The following is a 16744-nucleotide window of genomic DNA, read 5'->3' as shown; positions in this document are numbered from 1 at the left end:
AAAACTTGTCCGCGAGGAGTACACAAGATTGCGTACCAATGCACAACCGACACCAGATATTACGACAATTTGTCATTTTTACATTTTTATTGGTTTTCAGTGGTTTTTTGCTGATACAAGTTGGTTTTCTTACATTTTTTGACTTTTAGTCTAATTAAAATGTCAATAATTCAGTTTCTGCAATATATTTTCTCACTTTAATTTGTTTCGAAATAGTTTGAATCAACATTTTCCCAGGAATCAAAACATGCCACGTTCTCTACTTTACGTTTCTGTTTGTTTGTCGACATTGCATGATGTGCTAAACCTCCACTGATATTGAATTTTTTCGCAATATTAATTCTAGAAATATTTGAGCTGTGTAGACATTTATGAATGAATACTTATCTATGATCAAAATCAAAACCACAATTCAAATACTTTCCAAATTGTAGTTTTCAATTGCAACAATTTTTTTTCGAGATTAACATGATCTGTTTCCGACGGATTAACTCAACTGTTTCATTGATTTTTACGAGCGAAAGCGCACTTCTCTTTCCAATATGCCACTTCAGGCAAATGTAAACATTTTTGAAACACATGTCTTTGAGAAGAAAACGATGGATAATCGTGAACTTTCAATGTTTTTTTTTCTAGTTCTCCGTTCGTACTACCGACCGTTATTGCCTTCTCATCGTAGAGTAACTGACCTCATTCGGTCACAACTATTCTCTCATGTTCTCTGAGACACCTAATTGCTGCTATTTTAGTATTGAGGTTTTTCTGGAGTCTCTCCGTGTTCTACTATTTTTTTTGTTCAGATATTAGTTTTTAATACCTTTTTTCAAAAAATTGCATGTTTACAGCTTTTCTCTCATGAAATTACGACTCTTCGTCGTGGTTCTACTATTCTTGGCAACATCAGCTGCTGCACAAGAAAAACCAGAAGACGATGTAAATCCTGAAGATGTGGATGATGTGAGACCTCCAATTGATGAAAACGAAAATGAAAAAGAAGGAAAATCATCTGAAAAAAGCACAACACCTCCAACTTTGACACTTCTCAGTTCAACAGCAAATCTCACAATTGCACCAGATCAAGTAGCTCCGATTCCAGTTGCTACAAATGCAACAATTATTGTAAGAAATACAATTTAAAAATGCTTTGGGTTTTTCTTAAATAGACTAAACTGGCCCGAAACGATCGAATTTCATGATGAGATTAAAAAAACATTTTCTAAATTTTCATGACGGGTTTGAATTTCAAAAAAAAACCCACATTTTGTTAAAATCATTAGTTTTTTTCCTTGTCGAGGCTGTTGGAATACAGTTGTTATTGAATCACCATGTTTCTTATTGCCGAAATATGAAATAAAGAATGATAATAATAAAAAAATTAACCTCCAACAGTTGTGTCATGGAAAAGTTGGCGAAACTTAAGACTTTAGCAAATTTGGTTTTTTGTTTGAAATTGTGACACACGATAAAAATTTTTGGAAGTTTTTGAGATATCTAAAGCAAGCCCTCCCTATAAATTTCAGTTACATTCAGTTTTTATAATTTTTCAGGAGTCGAAAACTGAAAACGAGAAGAAAGAAGAATTACTGACTGGAAAAGAAGAAACACCTCCAGCAAAAACTGATGTGATTCAAGAAGCAACGACTGTTGTTGTAGAAACAATTGCCCCTTTTGCACAGAAAGCACCAAAAGAAGTAGAAGATGCGAAAGAAGAGGAAAAAGAAAATGCAGCTCCAGAATTTGAACCAAAACAAGAAGTGGAAGGTGGAAAAGGGGAAGAAGATCCAGATGCGAACGTTGACAAACCAGCTGTGGTAGATCCTCCAAAAGATGAAGCTGATGGTGCAGCCAAAGAGGATCGAGAGACTCCTGCAGTTGGAGCAGAAGGATTACATGAAGCAGTTGAAGAAGCCAGAGGAAATCCCGCTCCAGGTGTACCTGTTGCTGAGAAAAAGAAAGATTCAGCTGATGAGGAGCAGACACTGGAAGCTGGTCCCGTCGCTCGACCACATAGGCATGATTCATCTGTAAGTGATTAAAACTTTGAAATAAGAAGTAGAGAAAAGTTACTTTCCGAAAGAATTTTAAAGTTATATTCAAACAGTTGACAATTTTTGAATTAATTGACATTCTCAATTTGGTCTTTTTTCAGAAGTATTTTTTCAAAAAAAAAACAAACTTCAATAATTCTAGCAATTCTAAAAAATGAGCCAGTGTAGCATGCTATGCTAATATTTTTTAAAAATTAAAATTTAATGATACATAAAATTAAAAAATTTGCTTTAGTTGAAAGTAGTTGTTATTTTAATTAAAAATGCGCAATATCTGTCTGAAAGCTGAAAATTACCGAAAAATCTGGCAATGTTTCTAAATTTTTTAAATGAAATTTTCAACTTTCGGGCAATTTTTTGACTACTTTCTCAATTGTTCCAACTGAAATAAAAACTATTTTCAGAGAAAGTAAAAGTTTTTATTTATTCTGCCACACTGTCATATTTTGTAAAAACCCAAAGTATAATTGTTTCCATTTCAGAACGAATTCCAATCATTTCCACGTATTCGTGGAGCCGAGGAAGATGGAACAGGATTCATGTCATTTTTCTTTGTCGCCTCTTTCCTGATCGTCGCCATCTACCTATTACAGCATAATAAGAAAAAGATTCTCGGTATGGCATCTTAATAAAAATTATCAGTTTTTTTTTCTCTGAAAAGATTGTAAAAAGTCAGAATAAAAACTCATTTTTCAGGTCTGATGTTCGAAGGTCGAACCGGAAGAGCTGGATCTCGTAGAAGTAGTGGCGGAAATGTTCGATATCGTCGGCTAAGCCAAAATGAAGCCGGAAACTGATAATATATTTTTAATTTGTCATTAATCTTGTTGAATAATCTACTGGTATATAGCCCCCCCCCCCCAATCTTACATTTCGTGTGCATTTTAAACATTTTCGTCAGATATAGCTTTATATTTTGTTCCCTTTCCCAAACACCCTTTGCCTTTTCTCCGTTCACTTTTGTATGATTGTTAATCCCTATACGGTTTGCAACTTTTTTGTGCCTTTCTCGCGTCTCAAGTATTAAATAGTAATTGGATGTATTCTTGTTGAACCGTCGCTTGTTTCAGATAAAAAATAATTAAAACCGAAATTCCTGTCTCCAAATGATGTGTAGATTGATACTCTGCCATCAAAGAAGGCCGGCAAGACCACATATTCAGGTTTCACCTACGCTTCAAATTTCCATAAACGTTTCTTATTCTACATCGTGCGAAGGCGGGGCCGATAGAATCGGAATGTTGGCAGTGACTTTTTGGCCTTTTTGATTAGACTATAGACGAATATGACAGCGAAAAGAGATGAGAAGGCGTTATTTGAAACTCGAAAAAATAGACAGAAACGTGTTATAATCTAAGATGAAATTGGATATCACTGTGATAGTTCAAGAGTTTAAACGCTTTAGACAGATTATTCTAGATATTTCAGGTTTAAAACAATACATCTGCTGTCATATGTAGATTTAAGCGCGATATGAAATAGCTCGGGTTACTTTTCCTTCGATTATTTCGTTTTCTTTGTGAACATTTTTTCGAAAAAATACAGACACGAATTTCTGCGATTTCGTTCCAAGACTACGGTATCCGGTCTCGAAACGACAAGTTTTTGTTAAATGCGGAAAGGTGTGCGCCCTTAAAGATTACGGTAATTTCAAGCTTTCACAAATTTTCATTGATTTGTCTTAGTTTTCCGATAAAAGTATATTTCAAAAAAAAAACAATTGAAACAAACTTTCGAAAAATCATTGAAAATTCCGCAGCAACAAAAGTTTGAAATTATGGTACTCCTTAAAGGCGTGACTCGTGTCTATTGAGAAAACAGTTGTCGTGTCGAGACCAGTTACTGTATTTCTGTTAAAAAAAAACTTCTGCGTCTGTGTAATAAAAACGCTATAAGCACTGTAAAAGCGCTTTTTTTTGTGAAATATTTACAAAAATTTTGTAACGTAAAATCTTTTTTTTTTGAAGCAAATTGTTAAAATACCAGCCGTTCGCACGCGCTGAAGCGCGTGCTCCGACTGGCGTACTCAAAATTAAAATCAAATTCTGAAATTTCTAAGCATTTCACTGCAGATGGAACGTTTTTTTCCTTGTTTTCCGGAAGTTTTCGAGCAACATAAATAATATATACTTAATTTTAAGCAATTACAATTTTAAAACCTCAAGTTTCCTGGAACTTTTATGAGACTTTTTCCGGTCCTTTCCGAAAGTTTTTGGCGAGCGTTTTTGGAAATTATCTATAACAATTTCTGGTTTTTTTTAATTCTTAAAACTTCAGAATATTCTAGGAGTATCAAAACTTGAAAGGTTCTAGAACTTCGCAGAAGTTTCTTGAATTTTTTCAGGGAATTGAACATTCCAGACTTTTCTCGAATTTTCTAGAAAATTCTGGAACATTCGAGAATTTTCCCGATTTTTCTAGAAAGTTCTGGAACATTACAGACTTTTCTCGAATTTTCTAGAAACTTCTGGAACATTCCAGAATTTTTTTTCAGAAATTTTGAATTCCCGCCCAAATTTTTCAAAGAAATTTTGAATTCCCGCCAAAATTTTTCACAGAAAATTTGAATTCCCGCCAAAATTTTTCACAGAAATTTTGAATTCCCGCCAAAATTTTTCACAGAAAATTTGAATTCCCGCCAAAAATTTTCACAGAAATTCTGAATTCCCGCCAAAATTTTTCACAGAAATTCTGAATTCCCGCCAAAATTTTTCACAGAAATTTTGAATTCCCGCCAAAACTTTTCACAGAAAATTTGAATTCCCGCCAAAATTTTTCACAGAAATTTTGAATTCCCGCCAAAACTTTTCACAGAAAATTTGAATTCCCGCCAAAATTTTTCACAGAAATTTTGAATTCCCGCCAAAATTTTTCACAGAAATTTTGAATTCCGCCAAAATTTTTCACAGAAAATTTGTATTCCCGCCAAAATTTTTCACAGAAATTCTGAATTCCCGCCAAAATTTTTCACAGAAATTTTGAATTCCCGCCAAAATTTTTCACAGAAAATTTGAATTCCCGCTAAAAATTTTCACAGAAATTTTGAATTCCCGCCAAAATTTTTCACAGAAATTTTGAATTCCCGCCACAATTTTTCACAGAAAATTTGAATTCCCGCCAAAATTTTTCACAGAAATTCTGAATTCCCGCCAAATTTTTTCACAGAAATTTTGAATTCCCGCCAAAATTTTTCACAGAAAATTTGAATTCCCGCTAAAAATTTTCACAGAAATTTTGAATTCCCGCCAAAATTTTTCACAGAAATTTTGAATTCCCGCCAAAATTTTTCACAGAAATTTTGAATTCCCGCCAAAATTTTTCACAGAAAATTTGAATTCCCGCCAAAATTTTTCACAGAAATTTTGAATTCCCGCCAAAATTTTTCACAGAAAATTTGAATTCCCGCCAAAATTTTTCACAGAAAACTTGAATTCCCGTTAAAATTTTTCACAGAAAATTTGAATTCCCGCCAAAATTTTTCATAGAAATTTTGAATTCCCGCCAAAATTTTTCACAGAAATTTTGAATTCCCGCCAAAATTTTTCACAGAAATTTTGAATTCCCGCCAAAATTTTTCATAGAAATTTTGAATTCCCGCCAAAATTTTTCATAGAAATTTTGAATTCCCGCCAAAATTTTTCACAGAAATTTTGAATTCCCGCCAAAATTTTTCACAGAAATTTCGAATTCCCGCCAAAATTTTTCACAGAAAATTTGAATTCCCGCCAAAATTTTTCACAGAAATTTTGAATTCCCGCCAAAATTTTTCATAGAAATTTTGAATTCCCGCCAAAATTTTTCACAGAAATTTTGAATTCCCGCCAAAATTTTTCACAGAAATTTCGAATTCCCGCCAAAATTTTTCACAGAAAATTTGAATTCCCGCCAAAATTTTTCACAGAAATTTTGAATTCCGCCAAAATTTTTCACAGAAAATTTGTATTCCCGCCAAAATTTTTCACAGAAATTCTGAATTCCCGCCAAAATTTTTCACAGAAATTTTGAATTCCCGTTAAAATTTTTCACAGAAATTTTGAATTCCCGCCAAAATTTTTCACAGAAATTCTGAATTCCCGCCAAAATTTTTCACAGAAATTTTGAATTCCCGCCAAAATTTTTCACAGAAAATTTGAATTCCCGCCAAAATTTTTCACAGAAAACTTGAATTCCCGTTAAAATTTTTCACAGAAAATTTGAATTCCCGCCCAAATTTTTCAAAGAAATTTTGAATTCCCGCCAAAATTTTTCACAGAAAATTTGAATTCCCGCCAAAATTTTTCACAGAAAACTTGAATTCCCGTTAAAATTTTTCACAGAAAATTTGAATTCCCGCCAAAATTTTTCATAGAAATTTTGAATTCCCGCCAAAATTTTTCACAGAAATTTTGAATTCCCGCCAAAATTTTTCACAGAAATTTTGAATTCCCGCCAAAATTTTTCACAGAAAATTTGAATTCCCGCCAAAATTTTTCACAAAAATTTTGAATTCCCGCCCAAATTTTTCAAAGAAATTTTGAATTCCCGCCAAAATTTTTCACAGAAAATTTGAATTCCCGCCAAAATTTTTCACAGAAAACTTGAATTCCCGTTAAAATTTTTCACAGAAAATTTGAATTCCCGCCAAAATTTTTCATAGAAATTTTGAATTCCCGCCAAAATTTTTCACAGAAATTTTGAATTCCCGCCAAAATTTTTCACAGAAATTTTGAATTCCCGCCAAAATTTTTCACAGAAAATTTGAATTCCCGCCAAAATTTTTCACAAAAATTTTGAATTCCCGCCCAAATTTTTCAAAGAAATTTTGAATTCCCGCCAAAATTTTTCACAGAAATTTTGAATTCCCGCCAAAATTTTTCACAGAAAATTTGAATTCCCGCCAAAATTTTTCACAGAAAATTTGAATTTCCCACCAAAAAGTTTTTCTCAGTAAATTTGAATTTCCCGCCAAAAATTTTTATCAGAAAATTTGAATTTCCCGCCAAAACTTAGGTCTCGCCAAGATGGGTCTCACCACGAAGGGTCTCACCACGAAGGGTCTCACCACGAATTTTCTCGAATTTTCCAGAAGGTTCTGGAACATTCCAGCATTTTCTCAAATTTTCCAGAAGGTTCTGGAACATTCCAGAATTTTCTCGAATTTTCCAGAAGGTTCTGGAACATTCCAGAATTTTCACAAATTTTCCAGAAGGTTCTGGAACATTCCAGCATTTTCTCAAATTTTCCAGAAGGTTCTGGAACATTCCAGAATTTTCTCGGATTTTCCAGAAGGTTCTGGAACATTCCAGAATTTTCTCGAATTTTCCAGAAGGTTCTGGAACATTCCAGAATTTTCTCGGATTTCCAGAAGGTTCTGGAACATTCCAGAATTTTCTCGAATTTTCCAGAAGGTTCTGGAGCATTCCGGAATTTTCTCAAAGTTTCCAATATCCGTTCAATAGACGAAAAGTCAATTTTTCCCAAACTACAGTAATCCTACAGTACTCCTACAGTACCTCTACAGTACAACTACAGTACCCCAACCATATCCCGACACTAACCCAAAAGCAATATCACTTCAAAAGACGAAAAACCAATTTTTTTCAAAAATACAGTAATCCTACAGTACTCCTACAGTACTACTACAGTACTACTACAGTACCCCGACCATATCCCACCACTAACCTCAAACCAATATCACTTCAAAAGACAAAAAGTCAATTTTTCCAAAACTACAGTAATCCTACAGTAACCCTACAGTACCCCTACAGTACTACTACAGTATCCCGACCATATCCCACCACTAACCCCAACCCACAATCCCTTCAACAGCCGGAAACACCTTGTAAGTGTGACGTCACAGACTACAAACTACAATTGTAACATCCCTCATGTATTTTTTTATATATAAGTAATGATATTTCAAAAGTTCAAATTTAAAATAAAATTCAGGTGTCTGTATTTTTTGTTGCAAAAGTGGTACATTACAAAAAATTGTTCTTCAGATGTGAAACTCTTTATTTCACAAAATTTTGGCAAGCCGGAAAAAATACACACATTTAATTAAAAAGTTTATCTCTACTTTGAATACTTAGGCTAAAAACTAAGTAAACCGCAAAAGAAATAATTCCATTATTTTTCCCGCGCAGAGACCCATAAACTTTAAGAAACCATTTCAGCATCTTGTGAAATTACAATATATTTTTCAACATGAACCATGACGCAAACATGAAAAGATAATCTTAATTAAAAAATAACAGTTCAATTACAACACCTTTTACACTAATTGACCTCCCCGACGAAAAAGTTTCCATCAAATTTCTTACGAACAATTAATCAAGGTATATTCACTCGTATTCTCTGTTCTTTTTTCCAATCGGAAATGATCTATTATCTATGGCGTATCTATGTGTCTTCCTCAATGTCATACAACAAAACACAGTCTTCAAAATTGACTGATACTGTCGCCCGTCTAATTCATTGCCCTTTACAATCGCAGTTGCTGGTAGACGGGTTTAAACTGCGCAGAAAAAATGCGCAAAGATCGTTTCAGAAGAAATCGTGATCTCATGTAGAGGCGTTTCGGATAATAAGTTTAATAATCTAGTTTAGAAATTAAAAATTTACTTGTAGTTTGGGTGAATTTTTTAAATGACTTTTGTAATGTTCCGCATAAGTGGGATTATTATCCCCACCTGTATAGGTCACTTGAAGAGTTTTGTTTTATATTGCTCTTTTTAACTTCATGTACTTCATTATCCGATGTTTTAAAAAAAGTGTTCAAAAAAGTGTCGAGCACGAAAATTTTGAGATTGGAAAATATTTCACAGAGAAGAAAATTCAGGGGAACATTTTTAATAAGGTTGTCATTTTAGAAACAGTGTGAACACGTTTTAAATGTTTTTCCATTTAATGAAAAAATCTTACCAAATTTATTTTAGAACCCCGGATTTTGAGTCAGACTTTTTTCAAGACACGTTATCTCGTTTTTTTTCAGTAAATGCTGAGTATAAGAGACAGGAATAACAATTTACAAAAAATCAAAACAATTTCAAGAATATTCATTCATGGCAATAGAATTTTGCAATTGTCGGAATTGGAATATTAAAAATGGAGTATCATCATTAGGGAAATTGTTTACAACAGCTTCTGTAGTGTTAAAATATCAAAACATCATAGCAAAACTTTTGAAAAATGTTTTAATTTTTTTAAATTTACAATCAAAATGTGGTGAAAACTGAGTTCATCATTTTGGAAGTAGACCAAAAATATTTTTATACAAACTGTTAAAATTTTTAAATTAAGTTTTAACTATTTGTTTTAATTACCCAGAGCGTACTCAACCCTGCAGCGTTGCTCGAAACTACCAAAAAAATGTTTTTTGAAAATTTGGGAACTTGCCAACATTTCAGCAAAAAATTTTTTAATGAAGAATCTAAAAATGTTAGGAGTATTTTTTTAAGGAATATTTTGTCATGTTAAACTATAATAAATTTGTGTTACACTAATGCCCCACTGACGATACTCCACCGTTAAATAAAGGCCAAATTTGTGAATTTTCGAGTTGCAGTTAGATTCGAAAAATTGCTGGAAATCTCCCCGGTGTGCAATCTAATGTTCAGAATATTTCATGATAGGTTTCTGATTTCTACATTAGCCATGTAACAAACAGAAAGAATCAAAAGATGGAATAAACTGTCTTTGTGAAAAACATTGTATTAGACAGGAATTTTATCTTTTTTGCCGTCTTTTTACTAATCTACCGTAATCATATGTCTATAGCCCTCCAATCCAATGATGTCATGACCTGCTGTGTTTTGTGTTAGGAATGAGCGGTATTGAATATGATGTGGCGATTTCTCTTATTATAATCAAGAACTGACTCTAGGCAACAATTTGAGTTGCATCGAGATTTTAACATGATTTTGCGAAGAGCGTAGCGTAAGTGGAAACAATATATGAATTAGAAGGGCGACAATGGGGAATGACACTATATTTTGAAGTCTGTGTTTTGCTGTGCGACAGATTGCCAATTAGGGAATGAGGAGGAATTTACATATTTTGTACGAAGATGTTTCAGATTAAGCCTTCCAAGGAGACACTAGAATGTATACATGGGTGCCTGTAGGCGGCGGTGACTGGCCTGCAAGCCGACCATTTTACTCGCCGTTGGGTTTACCAGCCTGCCAGTCAAACTTTAAGACCGCACCTACACCTCCTGACAAAGTACACGTCATCTTCAGTTTTCATTTCTCCATTGAACTTTCAACAAATTAAACAATTTAAGTGAGGAAATTAGGAGCTCAAGCTAAAATGAATGGGAGGACCTGTTACCAGGAAGCAGGCGAGCATGAAGCAGCGTCACGATTTAAGCCTGTCTACCTTAGATGTCCAAGCCTTCTGCAAAGACTGGCTTTTAATAAGTATATATGTATTGCTGACATAAAAATGGCAACCTTGATCAAAGTTCTTAATTCTTACTTGAGCAACCCCATTGGTGTAAAAATTTAGAATGAAAACTATTTTCAGATAAATATCTTCAAGGTAAGTATCACCTATAGTGTGTTTTTTACGGTTTATTTTGAAGTTTAGACGAAATAGATGAACGTTTTCTAAAATGAATCGATGAATGATTCCCAAGATCATAACTTTCCACTTATTATTTCCTATGATAATAACTATTTCCCATATCCATTCAATCCCCCATTATCATATTCCAAAAATCATTTTTACGTGAGAAATCAGAAATGTCCTTTTCGGCTATCAAACCCAGACAGTGTCGTCTGCGGTTGAGGACACAATGTATATTTCGAAGCTTTCAAACCTTACGCAATCTTTCAACTCGTTTTTTTTCAATAGAATCGCCGTGTACCTATAGACCAAGAAAGTGAGATTGAAAAGGACACACAATGAACATAGACAAGATAAAGAAGTGAGCGTGACTGGCATTACGAGATTTGAAAAGTATAGTTGTGAGGAAACGATATATTGCTTTTAAAAGTTAGATTCATTTTAACACCTTTGAAGGTTTATGAAGTTTTCGAATTTCGATATGTACAAGCCGCTGAAAATTCGATATGACACTTTTAAACATTTTTCTACAAAGGCACCAAAACCCTTACCGTTTCCATTTCTTTCTATATTTACCAGTTTGATATATTCTCAACAACAACCTAGTTAGAAACTTTCGAAAAACAATGTGTGTGCAAGGCTCATAGGAAAGATATACATAGTGTGAAAACCTAGCTATATAACCTATAGTAAGTTTTTTTTTGAAGTTGCGCAAATTTGAAAGCATTTCGGAATAGTAATTTACACTACATTAAACTTGTTACATGTGACCTAAATATTGTTTTTCATAAACTTCAGATGTTGTTAACTCGTTTTAAAAAGTTCGTTCTATTAGTTTTGGTGTCGGAGACCTTTTCAATTTGTGCGAAAAAATTCTACCATATTTCTCCAAAATGAAGTTTTTTGGCAATCGACAATTTTGGCGACATATCTTAATCTTTCTTTTTGTCTTGTACTGATCTTCTCCTATCTAGGTTGGTTTTGGATTTATTAAAAATGTTTCAAATATGAAAATAAAGAAAAAATTTGGCATACTGTTAAAAGTGTTTTGAAGAAACTAAGACAAGACAAATAGAAAAAAAGGAGATTGTATTTCGAGAATCAAAAAAAGTTTACTACATAAAAAACTCATTTGAGTATTTCTCCAAATTTTGCTGGAAAGTTTATGCGAATGCTTAAAAATCTATAAAATTTCAAACATTTTATTTTTTCTGACAATTATAATTTGAGTAAATTAACGTTTTTGACAATCTCGACAATTGCCAAACTCTGAAATTTCTAGATGTTAATTACCCTGATTATCGTTTCAATTAATGTTTCACTCAAAGCAATTGAGCGAAAAATTTACTTATAGTAACTATACCGGCACTGTTTTACTACTGTAAATCAAAAAAGTGTGGATTAAAGTTTGGCAAGCGTTGAACCAAATTTATGTTAAATCAAGTATTGTCCAACTTTCACCAACTTCTGAAGCATTTTAATATTATTTGGACCAAACTTGGACAAGAAGTTGGCTTCAAATGTCGAAAAACTATCAATGAATAAAATTGAAATCCCAATTAGTGATGAACTCAAAATTCCATGTAAAAAAAAACAGAAAAATACAAACGTTTCCCATACATTTGACCTAAATATGTAGTTATCTTCTCAAAAATGCTAGTGTTAATAGTAACAATAGTGTTAACTTGATAGCTTAATTGCAGATTCCTATAGAAGCCTTAAATCCCAACAGTAGGAAGATCTCAATCTGGTTTTAAAAAATTCAAAAATACGGTATGAATTTTCATAGAACGGGTTAAAAGTAAAGTAACATAAACGTAGTTTTTATAGTTTTGGCTATTTTGGACTGTGTTTCTATCCAATAAGGATTTTCTCATAAAATCGACACCGTAATCCTATTATCCAGTTCAAGAAATTCCACCTCACCTATTCAGTAGACCAATGAAATTGAAAATTGCGAATATATGGTTTGATTGCGTTAAAACTACAGACGCAAAGAGATAACACTCGTTTTTGCATTGGACTTCTGAACAATCTCTATCAAATTTTTATCATTACGCAACGGAAAAAGAGTGAAATGTGTGTATGGCAAGGTGTGTGTTGTGATCATATTAAAAAGAAGATAAATTGAATAATTAAGACTTGATGGCGTGCTGGATTGCATTTATTGAACTTATTAATAACTTCGCAGGAGCTTCGTGAATTTACAAACTGTGAATGGTTTTTATTGAAATCTTAAGTTAAACTCATTACTCATTGTCAGCAATCACATATTATTCCAAAACTATTGAATTGATAATCATTTTTAAGGAAAGAAGTAAGGTAACATCCAGGCAGCGTTGATTTGAGAGTCGGAGCTGAAACTTGTGATATTCTAGTGATCAGCTCTCAAATGAGACATATCTCATTCTAGAGTTAGAAGATAACCTTTTATAATATAAAAGTAGTTTTCAGTTTTCGGTCACTTTCCGTTTTTGTCCACACTGCACACCAACTAGATACTGTATGTAGGCCAAGACTTTAGCAATCACGATCGGAAATAAATGAGATTAAATTTTCAAAGGTTTCAGTACAACAAAAGATTTATACTCATATTCCCTGTTAAATTGAAAGCTGAAAATCTGAAAATAAAAGTTTCATATACCAGGAGTACCAAACTAAAATTGCGACGCCATCTTGAAAAAGCGTGAAAGTATACAAAGAAACCAAAGTTGGCATTTCAAATGTTTGAACTTCTGATCTATGAATTATGAATTCGTATAGAAAAAACTTCAAATATGGTTAGCTTAACTTCAATAAATTTCCGTCACGAAATGCATTTTTAATATGATTATCTAGTCTACGCGAATATAATTCAAGATACGCACGTTAGTTTACTGTGTATACTACACGACAGTTTCGTATCTTAAGAAATGCAAAAACATCAAAATATGACCAAACTCTGGGAACTTGAAGTGCTCGCCCAACAATTCGTATGGATTAACGATCCCCTGGTTACACGAAAAACAACCAAAACTTGGGTGATCTATTGAAAAAAAAAATAGGAACCCTTTCTCACTTCGAATTTCAATCCAACTTTTTTCAATCTGCACTATTTTAGACGCCATTGACTGAATAAAAAAAACCTACGGTAGCATTCCATTTTGCAACATGTGTGTTTGAGGATAAAGGTGTGTTTCCCTAAAAAACGTTTTCCCTTCTTACGTTCAGAACACAATTTGATTCATCAATCATAGAAATGAGCAAGATCAACACAAATCCAGGATTCAGATTCAACATTTTCCATATACTCTCCAATTCCAAATTCACGGATACATTGGCATGAGACTATTTCTTTTTTCCATTTCAAAACCATTCGTTCCTCCTGATTGCCGCCCATGTTCATTTGGAATTCTTCCGCGGCTGAAGTTTTTTCTCTCTTGTTCCTTCCATCGTCATCCTCATTTTCTTCATCTCTTTCCTTCTGCCAATCTGTCATTGATAAGCCCTTCGGCGCTTTACCTTAAGGTCAGAAAGCTATCCGGTTGCCAACCGCACCGCCCATAAATTTTGCCACTCTTTTTGATATGCTTCGAAAGTTGTCTCTCAACTTGAAATCTAGAAATAAGTTTCCTTCTATGACTCCGCCTAGCACTGAGGGCAAGATTTGACAGTGTGAGGTGAATATAAAAGCTGCCCAAAAAATTAGTGAAGATACCCTCAAATTCAAACTCCACATTTCTCTAGATCAAGTTTTAGCATTTCAGGTTCTAAACCAACACAAAAATGAATTGGATTACGGTAGCCGTTATGCTTGTAGCTGTTGGCTTTGCAGCATGCGGACATGCAGTAGACCCACATTTCATGCAGTGGATGCAGAAAAATCTGAAACCGGAAGAAGTCAAAGCATTTGTACGAGACGAATTGACTACTGGAAGTTTTGGAGGAGGAGTTGTAACTACAGAGACACAGTAAGTATATGTTAGGAAGAAGAATACTCAAGTTTCAGTGATCTTTCAGTGATCGCCCAGTTGTGTTCGTACACGGTTTGAACAATGAAGCTGGAAGTCTCTGGAAGATTGCTCGCGACTTTACCAATGCCAACTATCCACGACAATACTTATTCGCAACAACATGGGGAAAAGGAACTGAGCCATTGAACTTGAACGTGGCAATGTCTTGCACACATGTTCAACATGTAAGTTGACTGTTTGGGACATTTGAACTTTTTGTTTTTGAAAACAATGTTTTGCTTTAATGATTTTAGAAAATAACACATATTGATACGTACGGAGTTCTATTTTGCAACATATGTCAAACTTTACTGAATTTCCGTAGATATAGAAAATATAAACTAGGATAAGAAGGCACACTTGTCTGAAACGCCATAATATTTGTTTTCCCAATTTGAAACAACCAGGAATTAAACTCTTAGTTTCCAGGTCCGTCGTTTCATCGAAACCGTTCTCAAGTACACCGGAGCTCAGAAAATTGACGTTATTGGATATTCAATGGGATCACCAATTGCAAGAAAAGCTATTCTTGGAGGAAAATGTGTCGATAATCCAAATGTTGCATTGGGACCATCTCTCCATTCAAGAGTTCACACGTACATTTCTGTGGCCGGAGCCAATCAGGGATCCCAGCTTTGCGCGCTTCCATTCTTCGATATTTGCAATATGAAGACTGGATTGATGTGTAATTCAAAATTCTTGGAAGATATCAACTGGTTCAAGAACTACGAAGGATCATACAAGGCATTCAACTTGGCATCCACTGCTGATTTCGTCGTAGGTTATATGGCTTGTGGAAAGAAGGCTTCGGAATTCACCGGTGCCCATGAATGGAAGGTTGAAGGAAGGAACCACGAGCAGACTGAGTTTGACACTGCTGCTATTCAATTGCAAATGCTCAGAGAATCCACTGCTGGTCTTTCCAAGAGGTTAGTTACATGAGAATAGAGCGAACTCATAAAACTTACCATGTTTCAGCCGCCCATCTGCCAAGCTCGAAAAGAAGAAGAACAATTCATTCTCCGAAGTGAAAAAGTATTTGAGAAGCAAGAGAAGAGATGCTCCACAAAAAGTCAAGAAGACCGTAACAAAGAAAGTCAAGCGAACAGCAGTCACATCAGCACACAAGAAACATGTGAACAAGCATTAGAAGCCATTCGAACTGTCTCTAGGCACAGTTTATTAGCTTTAATTTATTTTGCTCAATACCAAAATGTAGATAGTTGTTTGCCTTTCAATATTATTTTTTTGTTTATTTAATTCAGAATAATTATGTCTGTATATAATGAATTCGTTGTCGAATTATTGCGGCTTTATGTACTTTCGAAAATATTAGTCCCACCCTGACAATGTGTGGCGCCTAAACAGTGTATTACAATTAATTGGAAACAGTTCAAGTTATTTATTGAAAATGAACATTAAACAGGTTTATCTTCAATTTCCAAATCGGCGAGGTCGCGGATCAAATCTTCCTTCATATCCTCTCTACCGTTGTACTGAAAATTATAGATTTTTACTCACTCAAACATCCAGAATACTAACCAATCTGCGGAGAAAACTCCAAGTAACACTACGTCGTGGCCGCCACGTTCTCAACTTCCGAGCCACGCGGAACGTCTTTTGCTCCTTGAATGGCTTCTCGGCTTTGGTGAACACTCGAGCCATATTGAGCCAATTGGCTTCTTCAGGTGTCAGATTGGATCCGAATCCTTCCTCACTACAATCAGAGCGCAACGAGCCAACTCCATAGTTCGTATCCGAGGTGTGGACCGAGCTTTTCGTGGTGCCGGTAGTAGTGCCCGTTGTTGTACTCTTCAGAACATCAGAACCCGACGTGGTGCTCATTGCACGTGGAGGTTGTTCTCGCTGAAGTAAGGAAAACATCAAAAACTGAAACTGGAAGACAACTAGAGATTACCTGTTTAGCAATATCGGCCATTTGCATAAGAAACAGTTGCTTGATAATTTCAAAGAGTGAGAAATAATTCAAAATCGTTGAAATTTCAATATTAGAAAAAAAAACCACGCCGTTTTTGAAAACATGGAAAACTGGTGTCAGGTCACGGGAAAATTTAATGCCAAAAAGAGAAATGACTTGTAATTTCTGAGATTTTTCCAATACTTCAGCTAAAATAAATTATATTTTCAGATACCTAA

The 16744-nt window shown here is 34.3% G+C and overlaps 4 protein-coding genes across 4 annotated transcripts; 3 read left to right on the top strand and 1 right to left on the bottom strand.

The window, feature by feature from the left end:
- Positions 1 to 247: 247 nt before the first annotated feature.
- Positions 248 to 316, top strand: T12G3.11 (uncharacterized protein; the record flags this gene model as incomplete). The annotated part of the gene is made up of 1 exon (NM_001307701.3): positions 248 to 316. One exon carries the CDS (start codon positions 248 to 250, stop codon positions 314 to 316), a length of 69 nt encoding a protein of 22 aa, NP_001294630.1.
- A 529-nt stretch (positions 317 to 845) lies between these two features.
- Positions 846 to 3138, top strand: tgn-38 (Trans-Golgi network integral membrane protein 2). Its single transcript, NM_001268676.2, has 4 exons — positions 846 to 1119; positions 1548 to 2024; positions 2531 to 2663; positions 2745 to 3138. Exons 1-4 carry the CDS (start codon positions 856 to 858, stop codon positions 2843 to 2845), a joined length of 975 nt encoding a protein of 324 aa, NP_001255605.1. The 5' UTR covers positions 846 to 855; the 3' UTR covers positions 2846 to 3138.
- An 11195-nt stretch (positions 3139 to 14333) lies between these two features.
- lips-6 (LIPaSe related) lies at positions 14334 to 15890 on the top strand. Its single transcript, NM_069875.4, has 4 exons — positions 14334 to 14545; positions 14595 to 14772; positions 15017 to 15516; positions 15566 to 15890. Exons 1-4 carry the CDS (start codon positions 14361 to 14363, stop codon positions 15735 to 15737), a joined length of 1035 nt encoding a protein of 344 aa, NP_502276.1. The 5' UTR covers positions 14334 to 14360; the 3' UTR covers positions 15738 to 15890.
- Positions 15891 to 15969: 79 nt separating this feature from the next.
- spe-17 (Spermatogenesis-defective protein spe-17) lies at positions 15970 to 16600 on the bottom strand. Its single transcript, NM_069874.5, has 3 exons — positions 16506 to 16600; positions 16130 to 16453; positions 15970 to 16083 (listed from the first exon to the last, which is right to left on the bottom strand). Exons 1-3 carry the CDS (start codon positions 16524 to 16526, stop codon positions 16006 to 16008), a joined length of 423 nt encoding a protein of 140 aa, NP_502275.1. The 5' UTR covers positions 16527 to 16600; the 3' UTR covers positions 15970 to 16005.
- Positions 16601 to 16744: the final 144 nt, after the last annotated feature.

The sequence above is a fragment of the Caenorhabditis elegans genome, chromosome IV (genome assembly GCF_000002985.6).
Source record: "Caenorhabditis elegans chromosome IV".
Classification (NCBI taxonomy): Eukaryota; Metazoa; Nematoda; class Chromadorea; order Rhabditida; family Rhabditidae; genus Caenorhabditis; species Caenorhabditis elegans.
The sequence above is the reverse complement of the archived record's forward strand: the minus strand, read 5'-3'. Positions and strand labels throughout refer to the sequence as shown.

What these genes read in the sequence shown, in the direction of transcription:
- lips-6 (NM_069875.4), top strand. Translation starts at nt 14,361, where the DNA reads ATGAATTGGATTACGGTAGCCGTTATGCTTGTAGCTGTTGGCTTTGCA. An exon ending in GTTGTAACTACAGAGACACA is followed by an intron (nt 14,546 to 14,594) that starts GTAAGTATATGT and finishes GTGATCTTTCAG; the next exon opens with TGATCGCCCAGTTGTGTTCG. An exon ending in CTTGCACACATGTTCAACAT is followed by an intron (nt 14,773 to 15,016) that starts GTAAGTTGACTG and finishes CTTAGTTTCCAG; the next exon opens with GTCCGTCGTTTCATCGAAAC.
- tgn-38 (NM_001268676.2), top strand. Translation starts at nt 856, where the DNA reads ATGAAATTACGACTCTTCGTCGTGGTTCTACTATTCTTGGCAACATCA. An exon ending in CACATAGGCATGATTCATCT is followed by an intron (nt 2,025 to 2,530) that starts GTAAGTGATTAA and finishes TTTCCATTTCAG; the next exon opens with AACGAATTCCAATCATTTCC. An exon ending in TAATAAGAAAAAGATTCTCG is followed by an intron (nt 2,664 to 2,744) that starts GTATGGCATCTT and finishes CTCATTTTTCAG; the next exon opens with GTCTGATGTTCGAAGGTCGA.
- spe-17 (NM_069874.5), bottom strand. Translation starts at nt 16,526, where the DNA reads ATGGCCGATATTGCTAAACAG. An exon ending in TGGCCGATATTGCTAAACAG is followed by an intron (nt 16,454 to 16,505) that starts GTAATCTCTAGT and finishes TCCTTACTTCAG; the next exon opens with CGAGAACAACCTCCACGTGC. An exon ending in GGAGTTTTCTCCGCAGATTG is followed by an intron (nt 16,084 to 16,129) that starts GTTAGTATTCTG and finishes TATAATTTTCAG; the next exon opens with TACAACGGTAGAGAGGATAT.